Source organism: Hippichthys cyanospilos, chromosome 20 (assembly GCF_059441005.1).
Source record: "Hippichthys cyanospilos isolate Australia breed blue-spotted pipefish chromosome 20, RoL_Hcya_1.0, whole genome shotgun sequence".
Lineage (NCBI taxonomy): Eukaryota > Metazoa > Chordata > Actinopteri > Syngnathiformes > Syngnathidae > Hippichthys > Hippichthys cyanospilos.
Genome location: NC_142388.1, coordinates 8356246 through 8370993, shown reverse-complemented (window position 1 = coordinate 8370993; position 14748 = coordinate 8356246). Strand labels below are relative to the sequence as shown.

General features: G+C 40.9%; 1 protein-coding gene across 1 annotated transcript in view; it reads left to right on the top strand.

The window, feature by feature from the left end:
* The window catches only part of fut8b (fucosyltransferase 8b (alpha (1,6) fucosyltransferase)), a 101037-nt gene extending 88831 nt beyond the window's left edge, over positions 1-12206 (top strand). The window contains exons 7-10 of the mRNA XM_088403312.1: positions 2057-2303; positions 8186-8362; positions 8654-8804; positions 10734-12206. Of these exons, the coding sequence (XP_088259438.1) occupies positions 2057-2303; positions 8186-8362; positions 8654-8804; positions 10734-11072 (914 nt within the window). The 3' untranslated portion in view covers positions 11073-12206. The remainder of the gene's footprint in view (positions 1-2056; positions 2304-8185; positions 8363-8653; positions 8805-10733) is intronic.
* Positions 12207-14748: the final 2542 nt, after the last annotated feature.

Here is a 14748-nt window from a genome sequence, read left to right as displayed (position 1 = left end):
CATTTATGATAATATGCCCAAAATGTGTTTGTTTGTCGATCCAACAATTGTGACTGTGGATAACATGCTAGCTATATTTCTTATTTTCAGAACGTCACATAGTGCTGCCTTGTATGCATTTAGCTACTTCGCTTTTTTTGTTTGTGCCAGGTATCTCCCGTTAGCATATGCAAAGGTTTTTCAATGATAAGTAACCATTTGCATCTAAGTGACGTTTTATATTGAAATGAATTGCACTTGTAATTCGCTTATGATTGATTTAATCAATGTAATTTGTGTACAATTTTGTAGGATATAAATCTTGCATATGGGACTTACCTTAATAACTGAGTTCTAGCGATAAATACCAACTGACAGGTATTTTTAACTGTCCATTATTCCACCCGTTCCATCTGTGTTTAAAAAAAAAACAATGCAAATTGCATGCCTTTTTTTCATGCCTTTTTCACCCTTCTTATAGTATGTAGTCACCACATGAGTCAGCATGGCAACATGCAAATTGAGGCTTGCCTTTATTTCTGCCCTTGTCCCTAACATGTTTTTATGGACCCATCATGTTTGAGGCAGATTTTACGCGCTCTCTGTCGTTTATTTAGGAAGTGCGCAGATGTTGTTTATCGCTGTATTAGGACTTGTCTCTGCTTTGGCGCCCTCAAACCTGATTATCTGCAAAGGTGGGATAAACACACGCACACACACGTTTTCTCAAGGTTTATAACAGAAAGAAAGTGGAAGGTTGTCTTCCAGGCGTTTCCCCGCTGGTAAAATGAGATTATCTGTGCTGTGTGTTTGTGAGTTTGCAGTTTATTGTTATTTTTATAGACTCTCATCAGTTGTTTACCTTTTGCATGCATGCCTGTTGTGTCTTCAAGCATGTGCGCGTACACTTAATCGTGCATTAACGTGGTGGCCGTAGTGTGTGTACGTGATGTGTATGTCGCAAGTTGTGGCAGTGGCCCAAGGGTTTTTGCTACCCGCAAAGGTGACCTTTATAATCAGTCCGGCTCAAACGTTTGCCCCCGGCTTCTGCCAATCTCCGCTCGGCCTGGACGCGCCAATGGCCAAGCACCGCCGCCCCCATCCCCTCTACAGCGTATCTTAAATTCGAAGTAACACTTGGGGAAGTTTACTACGGAAGTCGGCCTCAGTTGAAACAAACAAGGGTTCTACGCTTGGCTTGGAAATTACATTCATAGTTTTGCCGCTTTCCCGATGACACATCGAGAGATCATTCACTGCTGGCGCAGTTAAATCGTCGTGCAGTATTTTGACCATTTTTGAGTGATTTTCTTCCATGCTATTCTCGCAATATTTTAACCAAGGGATGGCACACTGCTGGTAGTGTGATAACTAAGTTGTTGTGCCATGTTGAACTTTGACGTGTTTTCCCCATCTAGGTGAAATTTCAGCATCCTAGTGCAGTGTAGTGTACCCCCTGTAAAATATCTTTTCAGCCATTTACCCCTTTCACCAGTAAAAAAACGTCTTTGAGTTAAAAAAAAAAGGACTTAAATCATGCCATCAGTGTCTAATTTGTTCAACTTTAGACGATTTCAAACTTCATTTGTATTAGTCCACAAAACATAATCAATCAAAAATGTCCTCTTTTGGATCATACAAGAAGTCTGTTATCAAAAGAAATAATTGAATTATTAATACAAGTGTCCTCTTTCTGGATCATTGTGGGGATGTGTTCTCGAGAATAAATCATTAACTTGACAGGTAACGAGAGGTGGCATTTGATAAGTTGGGTCCAATCATTCTAGTACAGGGGAGAATCTGACTTTTTACAATCACGAAATTGAATAACCTACTGAACATCTCGAGTACCCCCTGAAGTTCCTCCAAGTACCCCCATTTGAGAACAACTGCCCTAGTGTCTTCTCTCAATGCTTTCCTCTTGATGTGAAATGCATTTAATGGAGTGATCAAAGGATCGCACAAAATACCACCCAAAAGTTCGATTGTCGACGTCTGTAGCCGTCAGCATTTATGAATGAGTTAATAATGACACATTTTTCCTGAAGTCATTATTCACAAGGCATTGTTTTTTCAGGGGAGGCCCACGATAAGGATGTCCAGGTTGTGGAGTTACCTATAGTGGACAGTCTTCACCCTCGCCCCCCCTACCTGCCTCTGGCCATTCCGGAGGACCTGGCGCCGCGTCTCCACCGCCTCCACGGTGTACCCTCCGTCTGGTGGGTGTCCCAGTTTGTCAAGTATCTGGTGCGGCCCCAGGCTTGGCTTGAGAAAGAGATCCAGCAGACCACTGCGAAACTGGGCTTTAAACACCCCATCATAGGGTAAGACCGCTCAGCCGCCATTTTGTTGTTGTTGTTGTTGTTGTTGGGTTTGGTGTTTTTTTTTCTCAACCTTTCTGAGCAATTCCTTGAGGTGTTTACAGTATTTGCATTGGGCTCCTATCAGTGTTTCAAAGCAAACAGAAGGCCTAGTAATTAGCAAATTAAAGACATAGCTTCAGGGACCGTGGTGGAGCTTTTGCTGAGGTTAATATTAGGTTAATACAATAGTTTGGAAAGGAACAGAAATGGGCCTATTTTATTCTTTGTCTTCTCCAGCCTATTAAATAATCCAGTTCTCTTATTTAATTATTACCTGCTGCTAAAAAACAGAAACCTATAACATTGTTCCAAACCTAAATATTTGAAATACAGTCCTCATTACTTTTAAATATTTGCACTATATACTATATGTACACTTATTATATTGTAAGTTTAGAGATGTTTATGGAAAGAGTTTCTCGACACAGACGAAGTGTAGGTGGTGCCAACTCATGTGGTCCTGACTGGTGGCCCCATCAACGTGTTCCCTAAAGTGTTTGCTAGAGTGCCAGATCAATTTTGTGAAGCTGCCGAGCTGAGATTTGGCACATGCTTGGTTTTCAGTTGAAAAAGTGTGGACGGTGCGCTTTGGGTTTAAAGCAAATCGTGAGGAAGATTGGGTTTGGTTCAGCGATGTTAAGCATGTTCCTGTATGTTACAGCAAGAGAGCTTTTTTTATTATTATATACATGAGTCAACATTTTGCAAAATGTTTTGGTTCCTTTGCAAAACAAATGCCTATGTTTTGTTCTACATGGTTGCATGTTGTCATTAGTGATGCAATTTTCTGTCAAACAATCCAGAAACGAAACAGGTTCTGTTTAACATCAATCCTTTGGAGTTGGTTACTCTGAAAGATACAACCACAAATATAGATCCAAAGTAAATCAGGCACAGATGGCACAGCGCTCTTTTTTAAGTCCCCTCCCTGATCCAGAAATGCTAGTTAAGGGGTACTTGGCTAAAAAAAATATTCACAGGGCGTACATCATCGGAAAAAAAAGATTGCGAACCACCGCCTTTGGGAGTGCGAGACATTGGAGAGAAGCACTGCTCCTCCACATCAAGAGGAGCAAGTGGAGGCATTCCAGGTCGCTCCTTTGGGTGCCTTGTGAACATCTGTCTTCCTGGCAAGGTGATCTGGACCGGTCCAACCGGAATGAGACCTCAGACAGAACCAGGCAACGCTGAAGGGACCGTATGTGGGAGCTGACCCTCGATTGAACATGAGGAGGTGGCCGAGGGACAGGGACGCCCGGGCATTTCAATTTATAACGCTGCCACCTGGACTTGGACTAAAGAAGAAAATGAATGGACGGATGGGTGTTTTTTTTGTTTGTTTTTTTTTCCTCGTTGCATAGCCAGGTGCCCAACTCTGGGAACATTTGCATTTTGCCTGCAAGCCCATTCTCTTGTTGCCGCACTTCCTGCATCAGCTATTATTGTAACCCGCTCGCTGAGCCAGATGGGAGATTTATCATTCAACACCCATGTGCATGATGATGAGCAGAGCTGGCAGTCACGACAAAAACGCCGTATGAGGAACTGACTATCAGCTCCTTTGCTGGGATGGACCAAACTTTTCACAGTGTCCCCTGAGCTTCCACCAGTCTCCAACTACGGAGCGAGTGAATAGTTGAAAGTAAACTCCTAGATTCTGAAGACAATCCTGCTTAAGTAGTCTCTCTTGGTGAAAACTATACTGTACGAACTGTTTAAATTTTTATTCAGGGAAGTACTAACCAGCTAACGCTTTTCGTCCACAGCCATTGATCCACATCTTTTCAGTTTAATTTCATAGTTTTTACTTAAGTCGAAACCTTGTAGAGTTTTGCTTTACCAGTGGATTTTCTCCAGGTGCTAAGCAAAAAAATAAAAAATAAAAAAACCTGCAGATAAACCGCACTGGATTATAAAATGCAGGTCTCAAATCATGGGTAAAAAGTTGAGGCTTAAAATCAGAAAAACACGATAATTTTTTCACAAAAGCATAAAATAGTCAAATGAAAAATATTTCGACTGTTGTAATAGCTTTCCTTGATCCTTGACTAGCATTATTTTACTGGCAAATACAACAGTTGAACAAAACTGCAATCTGGGTCATTATTAAAGCCTTTTTTTTCTTATTGTCTCGTAGAAAATTCTCAAAACTATTTCTGATCTCTCAGATTAGTTGTGCCCATCGTTGCAACGCAGTTTCTGTTTCTATCTATCTATCTATCTATCTGTCTATCTATCTATCTATCTATCTATCTATCTATCTATCTATCTATCTATCTATCTATCTATCTATCTATCTAACAAGATTGAGCATTAACAGGCTGTTAGAGATCTATCTATCTATCCATCCATCCATCCATCCATATATGTTTTTTCTGCAAGCGATCCTAAGTCATCGTGCTTCGCTCATTTCGTTCTCACTCTTGTTCCATTCCGACTGCCTTTGTGTTCCCTTTCATAAGCAGAGCGGCTGCCGTCTCTTTGAGCGCTCCTTGACTCTCCTCCCCTTTATCTCCTCTTTCTTCTCTACTTTCTGACTCATTTCTGATCGCGACTTGCATTTCATTTGTTCTTGCCGCCAAGACTTCTCAGATTTTCGACGCCTCTCGCACCGCTCCCTCACCTACCCCTTGGCGCACATCTGTATTCACGAGCCTCTCGCTCTCGTATAGTTCTCCACACATCTCTTGTTACACTTCTTTGTGTCTCCCACTCCGCCCCTACTCCATGAATGCGCATACCGTACATGTTCCCCCTCTCAATCGCAGAGAAAAGGTTTGATGGCTTCTTCCCTCCGGATCCTCACACATCCACTCGATGAGTTAATGTTGCAGCAAAGTGTCTGTAAGCGCTGTCAGCATTCAGGCTGGATAATAATAATGCGTGTGTACGAATGAGGGACAGTGTGAGGAAGTGTGGAAAAGAGCCATAAGTGAGCAGGTGAAAGTTAAGAAGGCTCGTGGTCCACTCTCTCAAATAAAGCACCATATTGGACCTGAGATAGTTGACAATCGACCAAGCAGACCACATTAAATCTCCCTTGAACGCGTCTTTAAATTTCCATGTCCGTCGGGAATAGGATCAACATGTTCTCTGGAGAATCCAATCTGTGTATCGATTCGGCTCTTTGTCCATTTTCATTGGATGAGGGATTGAAATAGTACTAATGCAGCGTTTTCTCAGGGATGTTTTTTTCAGCGTCAGAGGCAGGTGTTTTGTTGCACAATATTAAATTATTCTAAATTGTAATCATTGGTCCGTCGTTGGTCCGTCAGTCCCTCTGTGTTTTTTTACCCAAAAGTCCGCCACCACTAGAGGGCGACACTTGACTTTTTTTTTCCTGGTCCGTCATTCGTCAGGGGCCGGTCTACTTCTGACTGCAGTCGTACGAATTATTTTTCTGTTTTATCATGCTTTGCGTGACAATCAAATAGCGGATGTCGGTTCTCACTTTAAATTAATTTAAAACTGCCTCCAACACTGACTTGAGAGGAATACATTGGTGGGATTCTGCATAGACGTACTCGACAGAATTCATGAAGATCATTAAAGTAAAAAAAAAAGGTTTCATCTTTTTGTCTTGGTTTTTTTTTTGTTTGTTTTCTCTGAGCCATGCCGCTTTTGAATTATCAACAGTCATGCATCAGGAATAATCATGGCGGGTAAACAAGGACACGTGAAGCAGATCAGTGGAAAGTGGATACATAACCGTAAAGTGCTTTTTCGGGTTTTTTTTTTTTCCCCTTCTAATCTGCACAGCCTCGCCAGTGCATCATGCAACTACTGAATGAGACAATCGTGTATCTTTCTAAAGACTCCTTGCGCTGCTTAGATGAGCGACCCAGTGATGTTTAAATCTTTTTGATAGTCCTCCAAGGTGCTGACGTCACATGCAAATAAAAGATTTATTTGGAGTATATAGAAAGGGTTGTTTTTTTTGTTGTTTTTTTTTGGCGCAAACATGTCTCTAGTGTGGGTGTCTATGAAGTACTCCAATGCACATTGCCAGCGTACTGTCTGAATAGACGCATGCTTTGAAATCATGTCGGGGGCTGGTGCGAGAGAAGTCGGGCGTGGCATCGGGGAAGAGAAACGATGGCAATCACTACAAAGTGAGAGAGATGAAAAGTGGGAGTTGACAAACACCCTTTTTTCTCCCCTCTTTTATTTGTCACCTAAATAAAGGGTCATTCCTCCAGACTGATCTCTGGCCCAGCCTGTTTATTATTCTCTCTCACAAAACTCCAAACTCCTCCAGTCTCAGAGGCAGCCTGGAGGCAGGAGTAACTGGTGGCATCCCTTTAATTAACTGGGAGCTGTCTGACACAGATGGTCAGCTACCTGGCGCAAGACTCAAAACGCTAGTTAGTCATCGCATGCATTTATTTATACAGTGGGAGGGCTATATTCAAACATCCCTTAGGTCATACAATTCGGAATTCAACCAAATGTTTAGTTTTGTGTTCTGGATTCTTCTCATATTACCGAAATACGGTCGTGACAGTCTGCTGCATTTCTGGTTTTAAACTCGAGAAAAAAGTTAGATACAGTATACCGTATTTATCAGACTATAAGCCGCGACTTTTTCCCTGTGATTTGAGCCCTGCGCCTTATAGTCCGGTGCGGCTTATCTGCCAGTTTTTTCCACCTGTCAAGCAAATTTGTGTATCTGTTCAAGGTTTATGGAACGACTATGAAATAGAACTGAAAAAATGTCAATCAATGGCTGTGCTCATAGAGAGTTTTAAAAATATATTAATGAAAATATTTTGAAATATGTCTAAATTGAATAAAATCTTGTATAAAAGTTTGTGAAGTGTAAATTTGTCATACAGTATACAGTATATGTCATTGTATTTATGTGTGTGTGCATATATATATATATATATATATATATATATATATATATATATATATATATATATATATATATATATATATATATATATATATATATATATATATATATATATATGAAATAAGAACAGCATCGAAGCCACTCTGTTATCTGAAAGATGGATGGATGAATGATATAGGTACGATACTATCATTCTATGGCTGTAATTAAAAAAAAAAAACATCCATTGAAATATGCAACTAAATAACAAATCACATAGCAAATTAAATGAACCATGTGGTGTGAAATCACACACAATTAAGGCAAGCAAGCCAATTAGCCAATTGCATGAAAAACTCGACATCATGATTGGAAATGTGTCATCACAAAGGAGCTAATGTTTTTTATTTTCTTTTTTTTTTTGTGGGCGTTAATAGATTTTGCTAATTTCATTCCTTCCTGGGGGCCACGAGTCACAATACAGATGTGGCCGGTTGCTTCCGTAATGCAATAGTTGGAGATGGAATAAAAATTGGGTTTCGTCATCCATCAGTGTGAGGCATGTGAGGGTGTCGGGAGAGGATGTATGTGGGTTCTCCTCTATCCTTCCCTTTTTTTTTTTTACCTTCACATACGCAGTCGCTCGCTCCGTCCTGGATCGCTGGAAGGAATGCCACAGAAATAACCAGAGTGTTGCTTATTTCTGCTCCTGGCTTGTCCTACATATGCCAATTCAAGCAAGGCTGTGCTTCTGCCAACACCTTTTATCGCCGCTATTCATTTGCTGGGCTATATGAGGAAATTGCTTCTGCAAAAATGGAAAGGAGTAAGTAAAAGGATGGTGATATGGTGTTAGTCAGACATATTGGGGAATAAAGTATTGGGACACCTCCAGGGAGCAAGTACGTGCGCTCGGTCAAGCAATTTCCACACCTACAAACTTCTCCTTTGCCGAGTTAACCCAGAAATGTCATTCTTACGTGTTTGTTTGTTCTTTTGTGTGCAGCGTCCATGTTAGGAGGACAGACAAGGTAGGCACGGAGGCGGCCTTCCACCCCATTGAGGAGTACATGTTGCATGTGGAGGAACAGTTCCAACATTTGGCGCAGCATGTCCACGTTGACAAGAAACGAGTCTACCTCGCCACGGACGATCCTTCCTTGCTGCAGGAGGCCAAGACCAAGTCAGTCCCCGACATTTATACAGTATATTTCTTGATTATTTGTATATTTTTTTTAAATCCAATGTCCTCCTTAGACCAAAGCTATTATCTATTATTATTGTTTTCGGTCTATATCTTTTGACTCATTCAAGCTAACTTACGAAGCCCCAGTGTGTTCAATCGAGAACATCGTAACCCAGGGGTCCTTGTATGATATTTTCTGGTGGGATCCAATTGATCCAAATGAAAAGTCTGTGTCTCAGCAGGTTTGGACTGTTTATGGCTTTCTTATCACGCGTTTGTCTTCTTTAGGTACCCCGACTATGATTTCATCAGCGACAACTCCATCTCGTGGTCCGCGGGGCTTCACAACCGCTACACTGAGAACTCTCTGAGAGGAGTCATCCTGGATATCCACTTCCTTTCCCAGACTGACTTCTTGGTGTGCACCTTCTCCTCGCAGGTCAGTGCACACTTAGTCAGATTACATTTTAAAGATGTAGTACAAAGGCTTACTTTGTACGTTTTGTAGGTTTTGAGGTGACAATGTGAAATGAGGTGCAGTATTCCCATGTTATTCGTCAGGAAAATTGTTCCCTCTGTGAATGTTCACAAGATTCTAAAAGTGTTCGGAAAAACACGACTTTAGTTCCAAATTGGCGGTTCTCAAATGAATGCACTTGAAGGGGTAAGTGAGTTTTTCTAATTTCATGCTTTTTAATCCCGATGACGTTTATTTTCAAATTAAGAGCGAATTAATTTGAATTTAAATCACTTTATTGCTAAATTGCGTTAAGGTGACTCACTCGCAAATCGTTTGCCTTTATTTTGGTAAATTTGACATAACGGCACATCGTCATTAGTGATGTCATTTTACAGCCACATATACAAATATGCTCCACAACTCATTTCAACATAGTTCCATTGCAGTAAGATGGTGCCAGGTCACAAAAGCCATGACAAAATGTCTTTCAATGTTAATGACATTGATTAGGTCAATTTAAATTATCCGTAGTCTGAAAGTCTGCTGATTCCAGCTCACTTGTGACCCTAATGAAGAGAAAAGGCATCAGGAATGGATGGATGGATTTTTATACATCACAAAAAGGATTGTGACCCAGATTCTAGATCAGGATGACTCATTCTTGAAACAAAAATGCCCGTAAAATATTCTCAACCTGCGCTGGTAACGAGCATGCGTTTTTTTGTTGTTGTTTAAGTAACATCATTCTTTCTTGCATTTACTGCGGACGCTTAAAAATCTATTCAGATTCTCAACACTAAGTGTAGTAGTAGCAAAGGAAAGACAAAGGAAATTATTACTTGTTGACATAATTATTAATGCGTTATTAATGCATTCAATGGTTTAACCAGTATTGAAGTTCATTAAGCAGAAAACAGGTGCTTTTTGCAGACATCAAAGAACGCTGAGTGGCAAAAGCATTTTGACCAGTTGCCATGGCAGCAGTTCAGTTACCAGAATATTTCTCCGCGGCTGCTCTTTCTCTGCCATTCGATGGCTGAAGTTAGAGATATTTATTGCCGTATGAAGGTATTCAAAGACCTTTTTCTTTTAACCTTTGTGCAGTACAGTGGACCCCCACTACATGAAATTAATCCATTCTAGACTTGGAATCATTAGGCGAAATCGTTGTATGGTGGGCAATAGAAAACCTATATGAATTAGATAATGCGGGTAAAAACATCAAAATTGTCTATAAATATAAAAAAAATTGTAAAAAAGTAGTTCATTAAGTGCTTCTAATATGCCATATACATGTATATGATTGAATAAAATCATAAATAAAAAGTGTGAAGGAAAAATGAAATTTTACTTACTTTTGGAGTGATGTGACTTAGGCTAGTTCTGGCCATATTGCCTAGCAAGGGTAGCTTAGCCTAGCCTAGCTTAGCCTTCTTAGTATTTCTTGATTATCTCCATAGTAATCATCTTCTTACGTCTCCCTTTAACAACACTAGCAATCTTGGGACCCACGGCTAACCAATTCAAGTTTGAATTAAGCGCTAAATTGCACAATACGAGATCAAGTCATTAGCATGTCGGCATCTTAGTGACACCCTGACGTGGAACGATAGCAAACCAGCATTGTAGTGTCGTGTTGCAGCGCAGGTAGTCAGACGCAAACAGAAAGGAGCAATTACATAAAAAAAACTCCTGAAGAGGGAGGCAAAACACCATATACACAGCTAACCCTACAAGTCACGACAGTTGTTGATGCCGTAAAGAGGGGTCGAAAAAACCTAGTATTCCACCTCGTAACGTGAAAAAAACGTCAGCCAGGGACGCTGTACATAATTTTTCCAAATTTGTCACCATCAACGGGTCACTGTATTTTGGTGGTATGGCAGTTCTGCTGGATTTCCACCACAGGTGTGCCGCGTAGCCTACGAGATGATGCAGACCCTCCATCCGGACGCCTCGTCCTTCTTCTACTCCCTGGACGACATCTACTACTTCGGAGGCCAGAACGCCCACAATCAGATCGCCGTGTACCCGCACCAGCCGCGCAACAGCGAGGACATCCCTCTGGAGCCCGGCGACGTGATCGGCGTGGCCGGCAACCACTGGAACGGATACTCGAAGGGCATCAACCGCAAACTGGGCCGCACCGGCCTCTACCCTTCCTACAAGGTCAAAGAGAAGATCGAGACGGTCAAGTACCCCACGTACCCCGAGGCCGACAAACTGCTTGAATCCCACAAGAAATAAAAGCGGTAAAAAGAAAAATACATACAATGAAAATATCAGAAGATGAGGAGAAAGCCGTCGACTCCGGTTTCCAGGGAAGGAGGGCGCTTTTGTACCAGGCCTGCTTAGCACGCTAGACCGGACGAAAGGACCTGCACCCACCGGTGACAGGACTGCACTCAGTTTGTGTATGTGTGTGTGCGCGAGTGTGTGTGTGAACATGTGTGCACTTGTTCAGGTCATGGAGGACTTGCACCACTACTCCCCTGCCTGACGCGGGGTCTGTCCAGTCTGTAGATTTTAAATGAAACCGAAAAAGAACAAGACCGATATCAGTAAAAATGAAAACTGTCCCGGGACAGAGTGGATCTTTACTGTAAAGTCTACCCCCGCTCCCTTTCCCAGTTTTGAAAACTGGAAAAAAAAGTGTTTTATTTAATTATTTTTCTGTGGTTTTTCTTTTGCCTCTTTTTGTTTTTATTACTTGAATGTACTGTGTTTTTTTTTGTTTTGTTTTTTTGCCACACTGCACTCCATGTAATTCCTCCATCTCCTCCCACGTGCAATTTATTTGATTATACCATCACGATGTGCTTTTAATTCCTTTTTTTTTTTTCTTTTACGGTCTTAACTTTTTTTAATGTGTGCTGCTTGTGCGTTGTGTACTGTATCACATGTGTGCGTGTGCGTGTGTGTGAGGATGTGTGCGCTGCTTTCAAGGGGCCATGTTAGCGACCTGCCTGGTGCCTGCTTCTTTCTCGACGCCTCCGGACTCTATTGTGTTTGTGTGCCTGGCAGCGATGAGGGGGCGGGGTGGGTGTGTGTGAGTGTGTGTGTGTGTGTGTGTTTGTGTTGTCGGGGCACTTTGGACAATGGAGAAGTTGGGTCACCCTCTCGTGAACAATGTTTGGATTATTAGGATGATGCACATCAACACGCTCGCCAAATGAAGCACTCCACGGCTGTCTTCTGTTCTTAATGCCATTTTGATTTGATTTTTTTTTTTTTTTTTTTACTTTGTTCTTTTAAAGTAAACGAAGGCAATTGTGTTTTTAAAACGATAATGCGATGTCTTCTCAAAAGCCATCATTTCATGACTTATGTTCCCGGGCATTGTCTTTGATGACCACACATCGAATAAACTTGAGAAACCAACGCTGGTTTGCTGATTACTGGGATGGGAAAAAAAAAAAAAAAAAACGAGTGTTGTTTTTTGTCGCCATGTTGTATTTTCCAGGTAAAATTCTGTTTCAATCGGACAAGTTGACGTTCCAAATATCAAGTGTGACATCATCTGCGCACAAGTCTTGAGGTCAGTGAGTATCTAAAGCAAGGGTGAGTAAATTTGACCCCGGGGTTCAATTCTTGAACTAATTCGCTCAAATGGATCTTTGACGACTATCTCCGTTCTTGGCAGTGAATGAGTTGAATTATCGGTTCATTATAATGTAATCTAATTGGCTCGGTGTCACGGTGGTTAACATATTCGCCTCACAATTTGCGGACCCGAGTTCAAATCCATCTCGCTATGGCCTTGCTGTGTGGAGTTTGCATGTTCTCCCTGTGCCTGTGTGGTTTCTCTCCGGGCTCTCCGGCTTCTTCACACACTCCATAGACGTGTATTGGACATATTAAGATTGGATGGTTGTTTGTCCTTATGTACCCTGCGATCCCTTGTTGCCTATCAATATTTGCTAACTGCATATTTAAATAATCATGGAGTAAAATAAATGTAGTTACTTTATTTCATAAAACCCTGATTGTGCATGCCACTCCTCATTGAGATGTTGTGTCAGCCCTGAGCCATTGTTTCCCTCATGTTGATTACCCCTCTCTCACCAGAAGTCAAAACGACTGTGTTCACTCTCACAACACCGCAAACACCATTTTTGTCTATAATTTTTCTTTGTCTTCTACTATCTACAGAATTTTAATTTGTTGAAGACGGGGCTTCGGAAAAGTATTCTGTCATGTCTTTTTGTTGTTGTTTTTTAACTATTTGAATATTTAGCCAGACAACCGCTGCGATTTCAAGCAATCAACGTCTTTCATTGATGACTGATCACAGTATTTTTTTGTCCGATTCAAAGATAAAAAACAACAACAACAAAACACATAACTCGGCCTCTGAGGGGCATATCAAATGGGCTCAGGAAAATGACGTCCCAGTAGCCGTCTTGTTCTTATCTCCCGGCCTACTTCCTGCCCCCCTCTAATCTCTTTGTCTTATTTATGTGATGTCTTGTTGCTTTCTCACACGTGGGGCTTTGGGACTTTCATCAGAGATGGCGCTTTAATTTCACTATCTGCACGCTTCATTGAATACTCATAAAAGAAAAGCCGGCCGCGGAAGGTTTTCTGCACGGCCGAGTCGGAATAATTGCGGCGGTTTTGTTTGCCGTGCTTGACAACGGTCCTCAGCCAATTTCCAGGGTGTTGACCAAGACGCGGTAATGCGCTGCGCCGCATCAAGCGTCTCCTTTGAAAGGGAGCCCGCTCCCCACTTGGGCTTTACAAATGCACGTGCTAACCGGAGGCCACTTTAATTAAAATGTGCTCATCGCTGTCACACGGTCGTTTAAGAGAGACGTTAGCTCACTTCATTATTCTCTTAATTGGCCGCCTAACCTGATGGAGTTCTTGTTTTTTTGTTTGCCTTTTTTTTTTTTTTTTACCTCTGCCTAGGCTAAGCTATCATAATTTGGGTCAGTAAGAATCCACCTATGTGGCTGCAAATAAGGATTATTTTAATAATCGATTATTTTGTCAGTACTCCTGAATCACACGTATGTTTAAATTTACATTTTTTTTTAACTATATTATGTTTTTTTGAAAGGACTCAAAGGACTGTGTATGATTCTGATCCAACATCTAATCTAGCAATTTTCCCTAAAATTACGGAAGATATTTCATAAATAATAGGAAATAAAAAGACGATAGATAGATAGATAGATAGATAGATAGATAGATAGATAGATAGATAGATAGATAGATAGATAGATAGATAGCTCTAACAGCCTGTTAATGCTCGATCTAGATAGATAGATAGATAGATAGATAGATAGATAGATAGATAGATAGATAGATAGATAGATAGATAGATAGATAGATAGATAGATAGATAGATAGATAGATAGATGGATGGATGGATGGATGGATGGATGGATGGATGGATGACGCTACAGAGGTTGTTTTTGTAGAAATCCCAAAATGGACATCAGTGTCCACAATTCTTATTTTTGTCTATAACTCAAAACTAATCTCCCTGACTTAAAGGGACAGTGTGTAAGATTTAGACCGTTTTTCATAAAAAATGAATAAATCAAATGATTGTAAATTTCAAAAATTGCAAATGAATGTGTTCTTAATGACCAACAGAACATTATATTACATGGGGGGTGGCACTTCTCTGGAGGCGGCCATGTTTGTTATAGCTACAGACTATTGTAAATGCAGCACTTGCAGCACCTCCTGCTGTTCAAAATGAAAAACGCTCAAAATCTTACACACTGTCCCTTTAAGCCTGGTTTTGTGAAAACGCATTATTTTTTTTCCTTTGTGAGAGACATTAAATGATTCTTTTAAAAGTTTCAAAGCCCTAAACAACGAATCACTATTATTAGCGGTAATTTGATTGAGTAGTCGTGATTTTATCATCGCATACCTTTACCTGTACATCATTGACATCCACATAATA